We start from the raw sequence: 21,066 nt of genomic DNA, 5'->3' as shown, positions 1-21,066 counted from the left end.
AGCGGGAGGGGGCGGAAAGGCGGCGTTTGGCTGCCGTTTCGTAAGCGCGGTCCGGCCAACGCAGCCGTCACATGCAGCCGTCACACGCAGTCGCTGCGGGCCGGGGAAGGGTGAGTAGCTCCCGGCTAGCATGAAGTGCACTTCTGCGGGGTGAGGGAGCCGGCACTGACATGCGGAGCGGGATAGCCCTGTGCTGGACGTCCCCCAGCATGTCAGTGTGAATGATCGTAGCTGTGCTAAATTTAGCACAGCTACGATCAACTCGGAATGACCCCCTTTATCTCCATCCACTGTATCACTTTTTAAGGCTTAGTAAATCTTTCCTAAAGCAAGAAGATTCCTCACCTCTGCTACACACACGTCATATTCCTTTTTGCTAGTATAAGCTCAGCCTTGTCCTGGCACAGAGCAGCCTCCGCCGCCCCTTGGACCAGACCTGCCGTATAAAGTTCTAAATTTGGCCTTTCCTGTTTCCAAGCACTGATCTCTGGCATTGCGCCACACCCAGGCTCCCACCTTCCTACCAAAGACACAACACAGGCCGCGTGAACTGCTTTCTATATACACACTATAGACATATAAATGTCATTTCTTTAAAGGTGTCTGCATAGAACAGTGATGGCCAACAGACGTCCGGCCCTGTCTTCTCTGCATTTCGGGCTTGTGTGTATATCATCAGGCACAAGTGTCTATTCAGATTACCCTCCGATGCAATGCAACTTGGCTGCACTTTATGCAGTTGTACCCAGAGAGTCCTATCCAAGGTCAACAAATGAAACAGCTCTGCCTGATGATATAAACTGATGGCTGAGGAGCACAGGGGTACCATCATGAAAGATAGAACAACGTATTTAATAACAGTTGAAAGGCGGACATGCTCAAGTTGCATGACAGTGTAAAACCTCTTTAATGTCACGGCAATTATGTTTTACAGTCTACTGTAATACAATACCACATATGAATTTATGCATCATTCAGATTAAGGGATAAAATAGTGACGGGATGGTTACAGAAGGCCCTGGAAAAGGAGGGGGTACTAGATGCAGCCCAAGCAATGTATCAACCAGCAGCAACAGTGTCTGAACACCTCCCTGCTTGTTAGTCACTAAAAGGATGTACAGTTCTAGCTGGAGGAAATTACACATTGTGGTTACTTCCTCTCAGGCTGCAAGCACGGTCTAAACGTGCTGGGTCTCCCATCTCATCAGCCATCACCGCCCATCCGACACCTTTCACCCCACTGAAACAGAAACGCTCTACAGCTATCTGGGTACTCGGACCACCTGACCCGGGGCATTATGACTTCCTGCAAGCAGTCTCCCATCAGTAAGGTAAGCAGAAATTATTACTGCCTGAAATCGCCCAGGATGGAGTCTATGAAAGGGCAGAAAGCAAACTGCCTCTTCTTGATACATCACATTAAAATGAGAAACACCTTTATATATATATATATATATATATATAAATATAAGAGGCAATTGTTTATCATTTGTCTTTATATATTTACTGTATAAGAGTGACAGCTGCCATACAGCTTAGTCTGTCCAACCAAACTTCAGGACTTATCATGGAACAGAGCCCCTAGTGGAGAAATGAGAATATGCACATTTACTGTAAGAGGGATATATTACAAGTCACCAAGTAACCCCATCCTATATAATAAAAGGCTAAAAGTGTCTAGGACACAGGCTCCGGAAGCCGCCCCTCCTGGTGATCAGTAAGAAGTGATGTGATTATCCAAAGAAGTAGCTGCTGTTTACACGGGCCCTAATTCAAACCTGATCGCTCGCTAGCTATTTTTTGCAGCGCTGCGATCAGATAGTCGCCGCCTATAGGGGAGTGTATTTTCGCTTTGCAAGTGTGCGATCGCATGTGTAGCAGAGCTGTACAAAAAAGATTTGTACAGTCTCTGAGTAGCCCAGGACTTACTCAGCCGCTGCGATCACTTCAACCTGTCCGGGGCCGGAATTGACGTCAGACACCCGCCCTGCAAACGCTTGGACATGCCTGCGTTTTTCCAGCCACTCCCAGAAAACGGTCAGTTGCCACCCACAAACGCCCTCTTCCTGTCAATCTCCTTGCGATCGGCTGTGTGAATGGATTCTTCGTACAATCCATCGCACAGCAACGATCCGCTTTGTAACCGTACGACGCACCTGCGCATTGCGATGCATACGCATGTGCAGTTTTGACCTGATGGCAGTGCTGATCAAAAAGCTAGCGTGCGATCAAGTCGGAATTATCCCCACTGTGGGGGTTATTCAGAGATGACCACAGATTGCTGCGTTCGCAGCCAAATCTGCGTTCATCTCTGCACATGCTGATGGCACGCCCAGCACAGGGCGAGGCCCGTCTGGGCATGTGTAAGGCCGCCTCCCGATGTGCATCGGAAATAAGGTTGACCCCTGACTGTCAGGTAGTCAGCGGGCATTTTTTTTTTGTGAGTGGCAGCGTGTGACGTCAAGCAGCCTCCCCGAAAACAGTCCCGTCCCGCCCCTGTTTTCCTGACTCCACCCCCGCGGAGATATGTGGCGAGAGCAGTTTGTAATTCTAGGGAGCAGGTCCTGATTAATGGTAAATATGCCCTTGTGTTATACACACTGCTCTGTAGTTATTGTCTGGCCCCTCACCACGGCTGGACTGCCCGTCTGGCACTGCTGGCAAATTCCAGAAGCGCTGATGTCCTGATGGGCCGTACCGTCCCACGCAGAGACCGGGACTGGCTGAGCAGTGTTGCTCGGTTCCCCGGCTCACAGAAACAGAGGCTGTCCGAGAAGCTGCACCTCCCGGCGCTCTGCTCAGCCATCCTACATACAGAGAGATGGGGCGTGCCACCAGGCCAGATCCCAGTGACTCACGCCCACGCCCCCATGAGCTGTAACCACGCCCCCCTGGTCATGCAGCATATTCGCACAGTATTTTGCTAGAGCTGGTTCACATCCCCAGTCCATCCCTCCGCCTCACCCTGGATGTTGCAGTGCTTTCTGACTATCCGCTTTCCAGACTCAGTGCAGTCCCTCCAGATCCCTACCCCCTAGGCAGCTGCCTAATGGTAGAACTGGCCCTGTATCCTACACACCTCCGCCTGCCTTATTGTCTCACTTTTTTACCTCAGCTAACCCTGTCTGTCCATTGTTACACTGGCTCCCTGTCTCATCCTGACTTACAAAGCCCTCCGCTACTCCACTTCACCCTATATCCTAACCTCATTTCCACCTCTTCACCCTCTCGCCCTCTCTGCTCTGCCAGAGGCAGGTGCTGCAGGGCCCATAGGACACAGAAACAGTTCAGTTTGGACCTCAAAAAATGGCACGCAGTCCTTGGAAGAGAGATAAAGGGAAAGGGGAGCATCATTTATCTATTATCTATGTATATTTATTTATCTCATGGAACAGACACTTTTTCAAAATTTTAATTTTTAGTTAAAAAGCCGGTAATAAAAGTACATTGAGGGTCATTCCAAGTTGATCGCTAGCTGTAATTGTTCGCAGTGCAGCGATGAGGCAAAAAAACGGCAGTTCTGCGCATGCGTATGCGGCGCAATACGCATGCGTGACGTACGGGCACAACGAACGATGTCGTTTTGCACAGGGTCTAGCAATACATTTCAGTCGCACTGGTTGCTGCAGAGTGACATGAAGAGGGCGTTTCTGGGTGGCAACTGACCGTTTTCAGGGAGTGTTCAGAAAAACGCAGGCGTGCCAGGAAAAACGCAAACGTGGCTGGGCGAACGCAGGGCGGGTTTGTGACATCAAAACAGGAACTGAATAGTCTGAAGTCATCGCAAGTGCTGAGTAGGTTTTGAGCTACTTTGAAACGACACAATTTTTTTTGCAGGTTCTCTGCGATAAAAACGTTCGCACTTCTGCTAAGCTAAAATACACTGCCAGCGGGCGGCGGCCTAGCGTTTGCACGGCTGCTAAAAACTGCTAGCGAGCGATCAACTCGGAATGACCCCCATTGTTCTTACAGTTCTTTGGTATCCTTGGCGTTTATTTGCAATGTGTATTATCCTTCCTCAGAATGTGTCCCGTCTGCTGATCCTGGCTCTTTCCCTGACAGTAGCACCAGGTAAGTTCACGACATGTTGTATACAGTAAATACACATATTACACAAATTACAGGGACGCTGAGACATACTAGGCAAGTAGGAAGAAAGAAAGGATGTCCCACACTCGGGACGGCCAAAAGAGACAGCCCTCCCCCGCAAAAAAAGCATCGCTTCACCCCTATGTGATGTCATACATTACATAAAGGTGGTGTGTTGCGGACCTACTGGAGCAGTTCACAGAGAGCTGATGCGCAGTTGAAGGCTTTTTAGAAGTTTTAAGAAGTCCTCCCTGGGCATCAGCCCGCTGTTGTTTCACAGCCTGGTGCAGCACTCCAGGTATTGGTGGTAAGAGTTAGGAGCTGTATGGGCCCGGGACCCCAGTCTCCATAGTCCCCCCCTGGTGACTGCCCTGCCTGGAAGTAATGCAGCTTACCTCGTAATAAATTCTGTTGAAATACAAATAAACTATAAAGTGAAAATATTTTGATAGATATACACAATGGCCCTCATTCCGAGTTGTTCGCTCGCAAGGCGAATGTAGCAGAGTTACACACGCTAAGCCGCCGCCTACTGGGAGTGAATCTTAGCTTCTTAAAATTGCGACCGACGTACGCGCAATATTGCGATTACAAACGAGTTAGCAGTTTCAGAGTAGCTCCAGACTTACTCTGCCTGTGCGATCATTTCAGTGCTTGTCGTTCCTGGTTGACGTCACAAACACACCCAGCGTTCGCCCAGGCACTCCCACCGTTTCCCCGGCCACTCCTGCGTTTTTTCCGGAAACGGTAGCGTTTTCAGCCACACGCCCCTGAAACGCCGTGTATCCGCCCAGTAACACCCATTTCCTGTCAATCACATTACGATCGCCGGAGCGAAGAAAAAGCCGTGAGTAAAAATACTTTCTTCATAGTAAAGTTACTTGGCGCAGTCGCAGTGCGAACATTGCGCATGCGTACTAAGCGGATTTTCACTGCGATGCGATGAAAAATACCGAGCGAACAACTCGGAATGAGGGCCAATATTTACGCACATATCCCCACTTCTCTGAGAAAATTTCTGCTACCGCAGTGTAATTACTGTAAGTTAGCAAAAATTAAAAAATATATCAAAGTATTTTAAAATACTACAATGAGATAAATAACGGGAGTCACCTGCTAAAGCTAAAGGTCGATTTGCAGAAAGTGAATTTATTTTAATGATTTACTGGTCTAAGGGGGGTATCCAATTAGCCGTAGTAATTTACCGCAGATAGGGCCTGATTCAGACCTGATTGCAGCAGAAAATTTGTTAGCAAATGGGCAAAAACATGTGCACTGGAGGTGGGGCAGATGTAACATGTGCAGAGAGAGTTAGATTTGGGTGGGTTATATTGTTTCTGAGCAGGGTAAATACTGGCTGCTTTATTTTGACACTACAATTTAGGGGGGTAATTCCAAGTTGATCGCAGCAGGATTTTTGATAGCAATTGGGCAAAACCATGTGCACTACAGGGGACGCATATGTAACATGTGCAGAGAGAGTTAGATTTGGGTGGGGTGTGTTCAATCTGCAATCTAATTTGCAGTGTAAAAATAAAGCAGCCAGTATTTACCCTGCACAGAAACAATATAACCCACCCAAATCTAACTCTCTCTGCACATGTTATATCTGCCCCCCCTGCAGTGCACATGGTTTTGCCCAACTGCTATCAAAAATCCTGCTGCGATCAACTTGGAATTACCCCCTAGATTTCAGTTTGAAAACACCCCACCCAAATCTAATTCTCTCTGCACATGTTATATCTGCCCCACCTGCAGTGCACATGGGCCCTCATTCCGAGTTGTTCGCTCGCAAGCTGCTTTTAGCAGCTTTGCACACGCTAAGCCGCCGCCGCCTACTGGGAGTGAATCTTAGCTTATCAAAATTGCGAACGAAAGATTAGCAATATTGCGAAAAGACTTCTCTGTGCAGTTTCTGAGTAGCTCCAGACTTACTCTGCCAGTGCGATCAGTTCAGTGCTTGTCGTTCCTGGTTTGACGTCACAAACACACCCAGCATTCGCCCAGACACTCCTCCGTTTCTCCGGCCACTCCCACGTTTTCCCCAGAAACGGTAGCGTTTTTTCGCACACGCCCATAAAACGGCCTGTTTCCGCCCAGAAACACCCACTTCCTGTCAATCACATTACGATCACCAGAACAAAGAAAAACCGTGAGTAAAATTCCTAACTGCATAGCAAATTTACTTGGCGCAGTCGCACTGCGGACATTGCGCATGCGCACTAAGCGGAAAATCGATGCGATGCGAAAAAATTTATCGAGCGAACAACTCGGAATGACCACCATGGTTTTGTATATTTGCTAACAAATTTGCTGCTGCGATCAGGTCTGAATTAGGCCCTTAATTGGTTCACTGGGGGCTATCCAATTATCCCTGATAAACCGAAGCTTATCCCCTCACGCATGCAAAGCATAATTCGCAATAAGTGCCCCCCCCCCCTTCCTAGGCCCGCGATAATTGCCGTGAAAATACAGAGGTCCATGGCTTTTCGTGGGACCTATGTATTTTCGCATGAAAAAAGGGTGATTTTGACGGATTGGATACGGTTGATAAAATAATGCAACAAAACAACAACAATTTTTTGCGTCTGGCACACTGTCGTGGATAATTGGATACCCCCCTAATTCTTATTATTGCCAGGGGGCCTTTTGGGTAACAGTCTTGAAGGATGTGCATGTAATTTATTGTTTTGTATAAAAACATAATCTAATATATAAAAATGAAAATCTGTCCTTCTGTCCTTCTGTGTTTCTATACAAATCCAGAGTTTAAAAGCGAAGATCGTGAAATTTTACATACAAGCGCATTAAAACATGGCGGAGGCAACTAAAACAATTTGAAATCCCTAGCACCACTAGGGGGGCAGACAGCAGCACAGAGTATATCAGGAGACAGCATAACTCCGGAATTGCTGGAGCAATGTACTCAAAAATTGGTACACATCTGCCTTACAATCTGGGAACAAACTCTGTTGGGGTTAGACACCCCTAGCACCTCTTGGGGTGGGACAGGAGCACTGAGTATTTCAGCAGACAGCATAACTCTGGAATGCCTGCAGCAATTTACACCAAACTTGCTACACATATTATTTACACTCTGTGAACAAACACTTTGGGGGTAACACACCACTAGCACCCCTAGGGGTGGCCCAGTAGCACACAGTATATCAGGACATGCATGATATGTCAGTGATGAAAGGGGCAGTGACATGATGTGAGGAGGGGAATGGAGGCAGCAGGAAGCCACAGACTGAGAGTTATATAGTGGGAGGAGCAGGGTCCCCAGCAGCACAGAGTATATCAGGAGATGAGTGATGTGTCAGTGAGGACAGGGCTGCATGTGACAGGGGCAGTGACATGATGTGAGGAGTGGAATGGAGGCAGCAGGAAGCCACAGACTGAGAGTTATATAGTGGGAGGAGCAGGGTCCCCAGCAGCACAGAGTATATCAGGAAATGAGTGATGTGTCAGTGAGGACAGGGCTGCATGTGACAGGGGCAGTGACATGATGTGAGGAGTGGAATGGAGGCAGCAGGAAGCCACAGACTGAGAGTTATATAGTGGGAGGAGCAGGATCCCCAGCAGCACAGAGTATATCAGGAAATGAGTGATGTGTCAGTTAGGACAGGGCTGCATGTGACAGGAGCAGTGACATGATGTAAGGAGGGGAATGGAGGCAGCAGGAAGCCACAGACTGAGAGTTATATAGTGGGAGGAGCAGGGTACCCCAGCAGCACAGAGTATATCAGGAGATGAGTGATGTGTCAGTGAGGATAGGGCTTCATGTGACAGGGGCAGTGACATGATGTGAGGAGGGGAATGGAGGCAGCAGGAAGCCACAGACTGATAGTTATATAGTGGGAGGAGCAGGGTCCCCAGCAGCACAGAGTATATCAGGAGATGAGTGATGTGTCAGTGAGGACAGGTCTGCATGTGACAGGGGCAGTGACATGATGTGAGGAGGAGAACGGAAGCAGCAGGAAGCCAGAGACTGAGAGTTATATAGTGGGAGGAGCAGGATCCCCAGCAGCACAGAGTATATCAGGAGATGAGTGATGTGTCAGTGAGGACAGGGCTGCATGTAACAGGGACAGTGACATGATGTGAGGAGGGGAATGGAGGCAGCAGGAAGCCACAGACTGAGAGTTATGTAGTGGAAGGAGCTGGGTCTCCAGCAGCACAGAGTATATCAGGAAATGAGTGATATGTCAGTGATGACAGGGCTGCATGTGACAGGGGCAGTGACATGATGTGGAGAGGGGAATGGAGGCAGCAGGAAGTCACAGCCTGAGAGTTATATAGTGGAAGTAGCACGGTCGCCCAGCAGCACAGAGTATATCAGGAGATACATAATGTGCTGTGCTATATAAGAAACTGTGGAGTGTTTGGGGGAGGAGGATCTATCTATGTACTTATCTAATATATAAAAGCAAAAATTTGTGCTTCTGTCCTTCTGTCTTTTTATACAAATCCACAGTTTACAAGCAAAGATTGTGAAATTTTACATACAAGCGTATTGTTATTTATACTGTGTTTAATATTTAAATTAATTTTTGTAAACAAACATTCTTAAAATTCCGGCCAACGCCAGGTACTCCAGCTAGTTCAAAATAAAGAATCATATGGTTTTCAAAGCATTGATTATAATGTATTTGTACTGTAACTTTTTAACTTTTTTTTTAATGGGTAATAAGGTGAAATGGGTAAAATTAATGTAATAAAAAGAAATGAAAAACATTTTTCATTTTCAAGTTCCAGAGAAGCATTACGCTCCAAAGCTGTATTTAGTCCACGTGGATTCCAACGACTCATAATGTAGATCCGCTTGCTCTCTGCTTTCGTTAACGCAGTGGTTATATCTTCCCCTCTCCAATTTGGTGTTACAGTATTTTTTCAATTCCTACAAATTTCAGACCTTTGGGGTCCCTATTATGCACTGAGAAATGTTGGGTGATGCTGCGGGTTCCTTGTAAACCCTTTACTAACACTAGATGTACTCAGCAATTCAAGTTTTCATTTTTCTTTTCATTTGTCCTATATACTGATGTCTGCATGTACATGAGGGCTCCCTCTGTGTTACAGGATAACTGTATTTTCATTTGTCCTATATACTGATGTCTGCATGTACATGAGGGCTCCCTCTGTGTTACAGGAGAGCTGTCTTTTTATTTTGTATTGTTTCTTCGGAGATCAAGGGCCTAATTCAGACTTGATCGCTCGCTAGGTTTTTTTTGCAGCGCTGCGATCAGATAGTCGCCGCCTATAGGGGAGTGTATTTTCGCTATGCAAGTGTGCGATCGCACGTGTAGCCGAGCGGTACAAAAAAGTTTTGTGCAGTTTCTGAGTAGCTCTGGACTTACTCAGCCGCTGCGATCACTTCAGCCTGTTTGGGCCCGGAATTGACGTCAGACTCCCGTCCCGCAAACGTTTGGACACGCCTGCGTTTTTCCACCCACTCCCAGAAAACGGTCAGTTGCCACCAACAAATGCCTTCTTCCTGTCAGTCTCTTTGCGATCGGCTGTGCGAATGGATTCTTCATAAAACCCATTGCACAGCAACGATCCGCTTTGTACCCGTACGACGCGCATGCGCATTGCGGTGCATACGCCTGCACAGTTCTGACCTGATCGCAGCGCAGCAAAAAAAAAACTAGCGTGCGATCAGGTCTGTATGACCCCCGAAATCCGTTGCTGCTGTTGTATTGTTTCCTTTGTTTTTGCAGCATTTGCAGTCCTGAAAGTGATGGAAACCTGTGTTTCCCCCCCATATCTTTCCTTATGTTTGTTGCGATTGGGATGTAGTTGGTAATTCTGAGTTGATCGCAGCAGCAAATTTGTTAGCAGTTGGGTAAAACCATGGCCCTCATTCCGAGTTGTTCACTCGTTCTTTTTCATCGCATCGCAGCGATTTTCCGCAAACTGCGCATGCGCAATGTTCACACTGCGACTGCGCCAAGTACATTTGCTAAGAAGTTTGGTATTTTACTCACGACATTATGAGGTTTTTTCTTCGTTCTGGTGATCGTAATGTGATTGACAGGAAGTGGGTGTTTCTGGGCGGAAACTGGCCGTTTTATGGGATTGTGTGAAAAAATGCTGCCTTTTTGGGAAAAACGCGGGAGTGGCTGGAGGAACGGGGGAGTGTCTGGGCGAACGCTGGGTGTGTTTGTGACGTCAAACCAGGAACGAAACTGACTGAACTGATCGCAGTGTAGGAGTAAGTCTGGAGCTACTCAGAAACTGCTAAGAAGTGTCTATTCGCAATTCTGCTAATCTTTCGTTCGCAATTTTGCTAAGCTAAGATTCACTCCCAGTAGGCGGCGGCTTAGCGTGTGCAATGCTGCTAAAAGCAGCTTGTGAGCGAACAACTCGGAATGAGGGCCCATGTGCACTGCAGGTGGGGCAGATGTAACGTGCAGAGAGAGTTAGATTTGGATGGGTTATATTGTTTCTGTGCAGGGTAAATACTGGCTGCTTTATTTTTACACTGCAATTTAGATTTCAGTTTGAACACACCCCACCCAAATCTAACTCTCTCTGCACATGTTACATAGTAACATAGTAACATAGTATCTAAGGTTGAAAAAAGACAATTGTCCATCGAGTTCAACCTATTTGTGGTCTCCTATGCACGATTATTTTGTATAAAATTATGACTGAAGTTGATGACTGCCGTTACGTTTTACCCCTCTTTTTTATAATAACCATAGTGCGTGACTATGCCCCATAACCCTGAATACGGGGCACTGCACTGCCCCACCTGCAGTGCACATGGTTTTGCCCAACTGCTAACAAATTTGCTGCTGCGATCAGATCTGAATGACCCCCGTAGTTTGCAGTTAGTTCTTGATGAAAGTTAGCTCAGCTGGCGCCCAATTACACGCACATACATAACAACGATGCTATAATAGTAATAAAAAATAATTTATTATAATCAAGTAAAAATTTATAGTCAATAATAAACTCCCAGGAGTGAAATATAAAAATAGATCAACATATAACTAGAACAAAACATAAAGCAGCATAATCTTAATCACTTCTAAGAATACTCCAAGAAAATCCACAAGATATTAATGACTGGATATGAAATAACTTGTTTGTCTCCTCATGCATTGGATAAATAGTAACATAAGTGTCTTTAATATAGTAGCCACAAATGTGGTAGTGCTTTGTAGTCCCAATCTGCTCAAACCAGATACAATGTTTCTCAATAATATAGTGGATTATGGGGGTCATTCCGAGTTGAACGCTAGCTGAATTTGTTCGCAGCGATCAGGCAAAAAAATCATCAGTTCTGCGCATGCGTATGCGGCGCAATGCGCGCGTACGATGTAATGCGCACAAGCAATGTACGGTCACAACGAACGATGCAGTTTTGCACAGGGTCTAGCAAAGCTTTTCAGTCGCACTGGTTGCCGCAGAGTGATTGACATGAAGTGGGCGTTTCTGGGTGGCAACTGACCGTTTTCAGGGAGTGTGCGGGAAAAATGCAGGCGTGCCAGGAAAAACGCAGGCGTGGCTGGGCGAACGCAGGGCGTGTTTGTGACATCAAAACAAGAACTGAACAGTCTGAAGTGATCGCAAGCGCTGAGTAGGTTTTGAGCTACTCTGAAACTGCACAAATTTTTTTTGTAGCCGCTCTGCGATACAACCGTTTGCACTTCTGCTAAGCTAAAATACACTCCCAGTGGGCGGCGGCATAGCGTTTGCACGGCTGCTAAAAACTGCTAGCGAGCGAACAACTCAGAATGACCCCCAATACCCCTTTCACACCACAAACCCAGGTTCGACCCGGTATTTTGAACCTGAGTCCGACCAGGGTCGGACACGGGTCAGACCCTTTCACACTACACTTTCAACCCGGGTTATTGCAGGGTTGGCTCCTTTTAACTCAACCCGGGTCAGCAATTGCAACACCATGGATGTCATTTTAAATGGACTTCTTTTGGCTCAGAAATATGAGGTGTCAGAAGGGGACAAAAGGAAAGGGTGGGGACAGCTCACAGTATTGCAGGAATCATGGCTGACAGAGCAATGTATACACAATTGCATCTTTAACATACCTCCCAACTGTCCCGATTTTTGCGGGACAGTCCCATTTTTTGGGGCTGTCTCACCTGCGGGCCGCAGTGTCTCGCGGTGGAGGAGGGGTGGGGGGGGGGGCAGTTGGGAGGCTCCTCTCACTGCTGTGCGTCTATTCACAGGTGACAGAGGGCATGCCAGGATCTCAGATTGCTGGGTATGCCTCCTCAGTGATGGTACAAGGAGGCGTGACGATCTAGGCTCTGCCGCGAGGCCATGCCCCTTTCATATAGACCACGCCCCCTTTTCTGGCACGCGCAAAGGTCCCTCTTTGTTTTTTTAAAAAGTTGGGAGGCTGGAGCACCATTCATCATACGCAACAAGTTTTATCACAGTGAGTTTATCACTTGTTGATAAATGAGCCCCTTAGAGTGTAATAGGAGGTTTTATCATCACACTAGTGCAAATGGTATTCATCTGTGGTGTCTTGGCTTGGTCATCAGGCGCTGGAATATGAGGAAAGGCTTGCAAGGCTAGGCATGTTTACATTGGAAAAGAGGAGACTAAGAGGGGACATGATCAACATCTACAAATATATAAGGGGTCAATACACAGAGCTCGGGAGGGACCTGTTTTCTATAAGATCAGCACAGAGGACACGTGGTCACTCGGTTAGGTTAGAGGAGAGGAGTTTCCGCACATTGAGGCGAAAAGGTTTTTTCACAGTAAGGACAACACGTGTTTGGAATTCCCTGCCTGAGAGAGTAGTAACAGCGGACTCAGTCAACACCTTTAAGAATGGGTTAGATAAATTCCTATTGGATAAAGCTATTCAGGGTTATGGTGCGTAGGCACGCATTATAGTTAATATAACTTGTCCTAACATAAAAATAACTAGTCCTATAATAAGACTGCATAGGAGACCACAAATAGGTTGAACTCGATGGACAATTGTCTTTTTTCAACCTTAGTTACTATGTTACTATGTCAGTTACTATGTTACTATGTCATTAGCCCTCCGGGGTCAGTAGTGCAGTGAAGCTAAGGTAGCCGCGGACACTCTATGTGGTGACGCCATACCTCCTGGCAGTGGGTGAATTGAGGAACACCTCAGCGATCTCAGGCCGGTGTTATCGTCATTGAATGCCCAAGCAGGTAGGCATAGACGGAATGGTGCAGAGACTTGGAGACAACGGGAGGTACAGCAGCAGCTGATCTCTCCGTACCTTCAACGCGTTTCTCCGCACACTGGGCAGCTTTGTCATGAAGCGGTAGTCTTGATGTGAATGTAGCTTAATGAAGCGCAGTGATGCCCAGGATGCTCTGCTGGCGTATTCACTGATTTCTTAATAAATGCTGTCTTGAATTTTTCAGCAGGCTCTCTCACCACCACCAGCCCTTCTGCCAGCAGCCAACCAGGTAAGGCAACGCAGCATAGCGCAAATGTTCATAACAGCACATATCCACTAACATGACCAGACGGGATCTGGTCTTTAGGTCGACACTCATTAGGTCAACCACTATTGGTTGACATGCATTCGGTCGATACGGTCATTAGGGCGACGTGGTCACTAGGTCGACGTGGCATCGGTCGACACATGAAAAGGTCGACATGAGTTTTTTAAAAATGTTTTCATACTTTACGATCCACGTGGACTACGATTGGGAAGAGTAACGTGGCTGAAGTAACACTTGCCCGAAGCACGGCGAGTGAAATGAGCCGTGTAAGGGGACGCGGTGCACTAATTGGGGTTCCCGGTCACTTTATGAAGAAAACTACGCCAAAAAAAATTTAAAAAAATTATGTCGACCTTTTTCCATGTCGGCCTAATGACCATGTCAACATATTTCAGGTGCCGACATCGTCACTGTTGACCAATAGTGGTCGACCTAATGACTGTCAACCTAGTTACTGTCGACCCAACAAACCACACCCTGACCAAACTAATGGCGAGATGTACTAAGGGTAAAATGAGGGAGAAACAACAAAAACTACCGTTTTGGGTGGCTTGCCACGCTCACTACATGTATCAAGCTCTGGAAAGCAAAACTTCCCAGGGCTTGTCCTTGATAGGCAACGCCAGTGTCGGACTGGGGTATGAAGGGCCAGCCGGGGGAATGCAGTGATAGGGGCCCATACTTAGGGGTGTGGACGGCCTACAAAGGGGGTGTGGCCAGCCTCCACAGAGGATTGAAATACACAATAGTCTTGTGCAGTGTAATGCAACATACCTACCATGTATAATACAAGTGCACAGTCTGGAACCTGATCTCTAGAGGAAGGAGTGGGCCTTCAGGCAGTGGGGCCTACCGGTGGTTTCCCCTATACCCCTGTGGGCCAGTCCGACCCTGGGTAACGCCATGTATACTGCCTGTGGGCTTCTTTACGTAGAATTCCCTTTGGATCCCTCTCCACATAACACGTGGTGACCGCCTCCATTTTCCTAACTTTCAGGTAATAAAGATGAACTTCTGATTGTCAATACATATAATTCTCCTAACGTAGCTTATGAATCATAGGGGGTCATTCCGAGTTGATCGCTCGCTAGCTATTTTTTGCAGCGCTGTGATCAGATAGTCACCGCCTATAGGGGAGTGTATTTTCGCTTTGCAAGTGTGCGAACGCATGTGCAGCAGAGCGGCACAAAAAAGTTCTGGCAGTTTCTGAGTTGCCAGAACTTACTCAGCCGCTGCGATCACTTCAGCCTGTTCAGGACCGGAATTGACGTCAGACACCCTCCCTGCAAATGCTTGGACACGCCTGCGTTTTTCCAAACACTCCCAGAAAACGGTCAGTTGCCACCCACAAATGCCCTCTTCCTGTCAATCTCCTTGAGATCGGCTGTGCGAATGGATTATTTGTTAAATCCATCGCACGGCAATGATCCGCTTTGTACCCGTACGACGCGCATGTGCATTGCGGTGCATACACATGCGCAGTTTGGACCTGATCGCACCACAGCGAAAAAACCTAGCATGCGATCAGGTCGGAATGACCCCCATAGTGTGTTAAACAAATGGGAACTGCAAAAATGGGTTTCTTCATTTTATATCATCACCTGGTGGCCACAAGTGGTACTGCAATACATTGTAATCCAGTAATCTGGTCCTGCAGACCCTGGTTTCTGCACCGCCCATGAGAAATGAAAGACAGAGACGCACCACTCTCCCGAACACGTCGTTAGAGACATCTGCATTCTATAAAGGTGGTTAGACAGCATCCAGTGTACACTTAGGAACACTTCAAGTATTTCAACAGCTCATCAATATGCAGGTTATGGAAACATTATTCAGCCGTGGCTTTAAAAGCTCCTTAAATGTGTTTTTTTCTCTCTCACAAGCCTCACCAAGCCCCTCCAGCCTTTCTGCCACCAGAGAGCCAGGTAAGACCTCTTTGTACCTACACCCAGTCAGTGTAGCCCATATTGAATGATCAGCATATATATCCTGTACTGCATGTTTTCTAGATTCCGTCACTATACCGCAGAGTGTTGCCCTGAGTACACCATCATCATCATCAGACACAGGTGAGTGACCCCATGCAGCCCACTGATCTAGTAATAAGCAGAATACCAGCCTCTATCCTTAAATGACAGTGCCTGCACTATACTCAGCCTCTGGCTAGCTACAGTACAGTACTGCTAGCATAATTGCAGCCTGGATAAAGATATCCCACAGAAGCCAAAAGCTGGGCTAACAGGTGTAACAGCGCCACCTGCAGGTCAGAGAGGAGTACTACTGCACCATGTACAGGTCACACACATTTATAGGTATTGAGGTGTCTCTCAGTCTCTGATTGATGTGTCTCCCAGTCTGATCAGCATCCTCATTTTAATCAACATATATCTAGACTACAATGATCTTTAAATCAAAGAGACAGCTCTGTATTCAGATGCCCCCACCCCCCGTCGCCCCCACAGCAGAGTCAGCTAGTGATTAGCACATCCAGATTTATTGATTAATATGCAGCAGTGACATCATAACTGAACTTTGTGCCTCAGTGATGTCATCACAGTAGTTTCTACTAGATTTATAGTGATTACGCACAATGGTGTACTCTAAGGCAAAAGATAATAACGGGCCTTTGACACACGCCTGTCCAAAACTGATTGCATTTAGTGATTTTTTAGAAAAACTGCCTAATCACTATGCAACGCACTCACCTGCATACACACCTTAGGGTAAATTTACTAAGATGGGAGTTCTATTTAAGATGGGATGTTGCCCATAGCAACCAATCAGATTACAGGTATTAACTTCTAGAAGGTGCTAGATAAATGAGAAGTAGAAGCTGATTGGTTGCTATGGGCCACATCCCATCTTAAATAGAACTCCCATCTTAGTAAATTTATCCCCATGATGGGGGCTACAACCTTGGGCAGTTCTCTGGCTATCAGAAGTTTGGTGTTTCTAGGTGGCAACTGTCTGGCTACCTTATAGGGTATTGTGGGTATCATGAGGCACATGACATAATGAGATGTATCTGTAATGGAGGGGTGCCTTTCTGTAGTGTAGTCCACCCACCCCTTCCTTCCACCACATCCCCAACCTCTTCCATGTGATATTTTCAGCAGATGGTCCATGTGCACCAGATGGAAAGGATCTTCTATCACCTACGCTGGGGGTGAAGATGTTTGGTGGGTAGGGGGATGGTGCAGAATGTGCCCCCTGAACCTATTCTAGTTATGCCACTGTGTATTGTGTGAAATGTGTAATGTGTACATTTATATCACGCAGAAAACACAACCCCTTCCACGTCACCGGATGGTTCCACAAGACCGAATGTTTATACCACAACAGAATCTCCTCATACTTCAACAACACTGGGTGAGAACGGACATCGCTGTAGGGGTTCCACACGGAGCGATCAGGCTTAAAATCTAAGCAATCTAGTCAGATTGCTTAGATTTTAAGCAGCGATCGTTCTGTGAGTACCCCCCTTTAGATACAATGATATTTTGCAGGATTTTTTGTGTATTGTGTTTTACAAGAGCTTCCATATACTGTAAGTGGTCAGGAGAAGCCTTATATAAACGGCATGTAGCCATAAGAATCATTGTGCCTTATAACAATGCAGGGACATAGCACCCAGAGGCGTCACTCACCTCTGTGACACCCGGTGCGGCAGTGAGGATAAAAGGGATGGGGCTTCGCGGGAATGGGCGGGGCTTAAATAGAGGGGCGGGGCTTCATGGGCGGAACCCATTTTTAAACCATTGCAGGCACGCAAAGGGGCGGGGCTTCGCGTCCCGACACCCGTTTTTTTTCTCACTGGGGGGTGTGGGAGGTGAGGGCTGACTCTCGGGAGGTGCTGTCCCTGCAGTGCTGGCTCCTACAAAGTGACAGGAGCCGAGTGCTGCACATAATATAACAGTGCAGCACTCGGCTTCTGTCACTCTGCAGGAGCCGGCATTTTGGTGTCACCCCTCGGCGGGTGACACCCGGGAGCGGGCCGCACCCCCCGCACCCCCCTTGTGACGCCACTGATAGCACCGATGATCCCATCTGAATGTATGTATCTCTGATTTTTATTTTATTTTCCCCCCAAGAATGTAACAGCTGCATAATGGGGATAAGGTGCAATCAGGGAGATTGCTGGTCCATTCAGGGAGTGAGGGAGATTGCTACTATTACAGGGAGTCTCCTGCAGAATGAGGGAGGGTAGGCAACTATGGTGTAATTCACAATCAGAGCTGCAAACCAGCATACTCTACCTTCACCCCAAGAAATTGCAGAGGCACGGTCCAGCCAACTCCTGCTCAAATCATCTACCCAGTGTGCCCTAAGCCAACACACCCCAAAATAGCTCATTTTGAGTGAAAGATCATTTTATGGTGAAACAGCACCCCTAGTGGCAGAAGAATAGAATGCTTCATTAGAGACGAGTTTGTACTTCACTCAGCCTGACAAATCCAAGTTCTACATATCTGAGTTGGGCCTTGGCATGACTCTAAGGGCCGGATTCAGAAGTGAACGCAGAGTGGCCCGGCGCTGTGTCTTAGAGAAGCTATGTTAATGCAGCAGGAGGTATCTTGTGTAAAAAGACCCCCACTGACGGCTTCTCAAGGTCCGCTGCCTGTGCTGACGCAGCATCGGATTATCATTGTGACAATCGTGTAGACCACGGGACATCTGTGCTGAGCCGCTGCACAATCGCAGCACATGCACAGTGCAGCTCCGGCGCATTCCTAGTAAAGAAACCATCGGGCACCTGTGACTGAAGCGGCCCGGCGTTCGAGGTTGAGTCGGGCCACGAATTCCCTGCGACCCTTTGTCACGTTTGCATGATTGGATTGTGCTAGATTTGGGAGTTGTCGTTTTATACTGTGGTTTTAGTAGCGCCAAATAGTCCCTGCTGGGGTAGCCAGGTTACGGGTCGCTCAGCCACACCAAGAATCTTATTCACATAAATAAAACAACTGGAAGTGACAAAACGTCATTGCTAGCGTATTCAAGCCACTGTGCCGTCCGACACTTGTATTTCTGTGTGTGACTGAGCCGATGCAGCGGCCGCAGCTCTTCCTCCCGCCACGTTCTGCTGTGCTTCATTTGCGACTTTGTACATGTGTGTGGCCAACTCTTGCGAGATTAAAATTGCAGCCCCGTGTCTCTGGCGCTCTGTGAGCAGCCTTACGCGGAAAATGCAACACAACGTAGATGCAAAATGTAAAGAAAGATCAGGTACACTGCTCATCTGTATCAGTCTTTATTACACATTCATTTGGTGTATAGGGATAACAGACGCACAAAAGAAGTACGAAAAATATAAGACCTATATACTGATGGAGCCATGCTCATCTAGGCTTCTCTGCTGCCCCTAGGCACGCCAAGGTTTATTAGCATAATCCTTTCATCTATTGTTCTCAGCTGCAATACAATACAGAGAGAACAATACAGCAGAGGATTAAGTAATTACAGCAGGGAATAAAGGGGGTCATTCCGAATTGATCGCTAGCAGATTTCGGTCACAACACAGCGATCAGGCAAAAAAATGGCACTTCTGTGCATGCGTATGCAGCGCAATGTACACGTGCGTTGTACTATTACAAAGAACTATGTCGTTTCACACAAGGTCTAGTGAAGCTTTTCAGTCGCACTGCTGGCCGCAGAGTGATTGACAGGAAGAGGGCGTTTCTGGGTGGCAACTGACTGTTTTCAGGGAGTGTTCGTAAAAATGCAGGCGTGCCAGGAAAAACACAGGCGTGGCTGGGTGAACGCAGGGCGTGTTTGTGACGTCAAAACAGGAACCGAACAGTCTGAAGTGATCACAAGCGCTGAGTAGGTCTGAAGCTAATCTGAAACTGCACACAATTATTTTGTAGCCGCTCTGCGATCCTTTCGTTTGCACTTCTGCTAAGCTAAAATATACTCCCAGTGGGCGGCGGCATAGCGTTTGCACGGCTGCTAAAAACTGCTAGCGAGCGATCAACTCGGAATGACCCCCTAAATCCGACTGCCCTGGCTAAGTTACTCTTATTAAAGTCCAAGGTAAAGATGTCTCCATCTGTATCTTGCACTTGTGTATGTTGGGTCGGACGTGTATTACTAAGATCTGACCTAGCGCAGCATATGCTGCAGAACCCTTGCACGTCCCACGCTTTGTCTATCCTACTCACTGTTTCTTATTTCAGGTTCCAATAAAAGTGTGACCACAAGTTCTGTTGACCACAAAAGCACCAAAGGTGAGACACGGATTATGTCTTGTGTACAATTATGGTTATTATAGTGATTCTAAATAAACAAAACAATGTTAATTACCATTACCTCATTTACATATCAATGACACACGCTGACAAAGCTGGGACATAATAAAGACTTCGCCAATAGTTACAGGTCTCCATGGTGATGTCAGAAACCATTAGCTAAACACGACTGTCTGCGTGCGCCACTGTTCCTGCGGAGAAACCTTTTCAGGGGATCCGGTCTCTAGGTCGACAGTAACTAGGTCGACACTATCTAGGTCGACCACTATTGGTCGACAGTACCTAGGTCGACACTATCTAGGTCGACCACTATTGGTCAACAGTAACTAGGTCGACAGGGTCTCTAGGTCGACATGTCCTAGGTCGACAGGTCAAAAGGTCGACATGAGGTTTTTTCTTTTTTTTGAACCTATTCATACTTAACGATCCATGTGGACTACGATTGGAATGGTAATCTGTTCCGAGCGCAGCGGTAGCGGAGGGAGGCACCTTGCCCGAAGTGCGAGGGGACACGTGCACTAATTGGGGTTCCCGGTCACTCTACGAAGAAAACAACACAAAACCCCCCTCATGTCGACCTTTTGACCTGTGGACCTAGACCATGTCGACCTAAAGACCCTGTCAACCTAGAGACCCTGTCGACCTTTACCCGTGGCCACGCCCCTTTTTCTAATTTGTACCGATTTTTGTGTGTAAAATGTTGGAGGGCATGTAGTTACTGTCGACCAATAGTGGTCGACCTAGACAATGCCGACCTAGTTACTATCTACCTTCCATACCACACTCCTTTTTGAGATGAGTGTCTGCTGTGCACCAAAAATGACACACAGCACTATACAATCTCTCATGAAACAGTGCCCTCTTGTGGCTGAATAGTAGAATGCGTCCAAAGTCTTCTACACTGGATGGTTAATTCACCTGATCGCTAGGCTGCGTTTTCTCATAGCCTGCAATCAGGTCTGAACTGCGCATGCGTATGCACCGCAATGCAGAGGCGCATTGGACGACTGCACCGGGCATCGGTGCATAACGATGGGATGGTGAGAAAAAAATGATCGCACAGGCGATCGCAAGCTGATTGACAGGAAGAGGGCGTTTGTGGGTTGCAACTGGCCGTTTTCAGATAGCATCTGGAAAAATGCAGGCGTGTCTAAGCGTTTGAAGGGAGGGTGTCTGACGTAAAATCCAGTCCCGGACAGGCTGATTTGATCGCAGCGGCTGAGTAAGTCCTGGGCTGCGCAGAGTCTGCACA

General features: G+C 47.2%; 1 protein-coding gene across 3 annotated transcripts in view; it reads left to right on the top strand.

Moving 5' to 3' along the window:
- The first annotated feature begins 1,113 nt into the window (after window positions 1–1,113).
- The window catches only part of LOC134966895 (FXYD domain-containing ion transport regulator 5-like), a 41,285-nt gene continuing 21,332 nt past the window's right edge, over window positions 1,114–21,066 (top strand). Inside the window, exons 1-7 of one of the 3 annotated variants that reach the window (XM_063943931.1) lie at window positions 1,114–1,331; window positions 4,023–4,071; window positions 13,489–13,530; window positions 15,453–15,494; window positions 15,579–15,638; window positions 16,849–16,938; window positions 19,743–19,793. In XM_063943931.1, coding sequence (XP_063800001.1) covers window positions 1,299–1,331; window positions 4,023–4,071; window positions 13,489–13,530; window positions 15,453–15,494; window positions 15,579–15,638; window positions 16,849–16,938; window positions 19,743–19,793 — 367 coding nt within the window. In that variant the 5' untranslated portion in view covers window positions 1,114–1,298. Of the gene's footprint in view, window positions 1,332–4,022; window positions 4,072–13,485; window positions 13,531–15,452; window positions 15,495–15,578; window positions 15,639–16,848; window positions 16,939–19,742; window positions 19,794–21,066 lie in introns of all 3 variants that reach the window. The other 2 variants (XM_063943930.1, XM_063943932.1) reach the window with 2 other exon arrangements.

The sequence above is a fragment of the Pseudophryne corroboree genome, chromosome 10 (assembly GCF_028390025.1).
Source record: "Pseudophryne corroboree isolate aPseCor3 chromosome 10, aPseCor3.hap2, whole genome shotgun sequence".
NCBI lineage: Eukaryota > Metazoa > Chordata > Amphibia > Anura > Myobatrachidae > Pseudophryne > Pseudophryne corroboree.
This window is presented reverse-complemented; position numbering and strand designations above follow the sequence as displayed.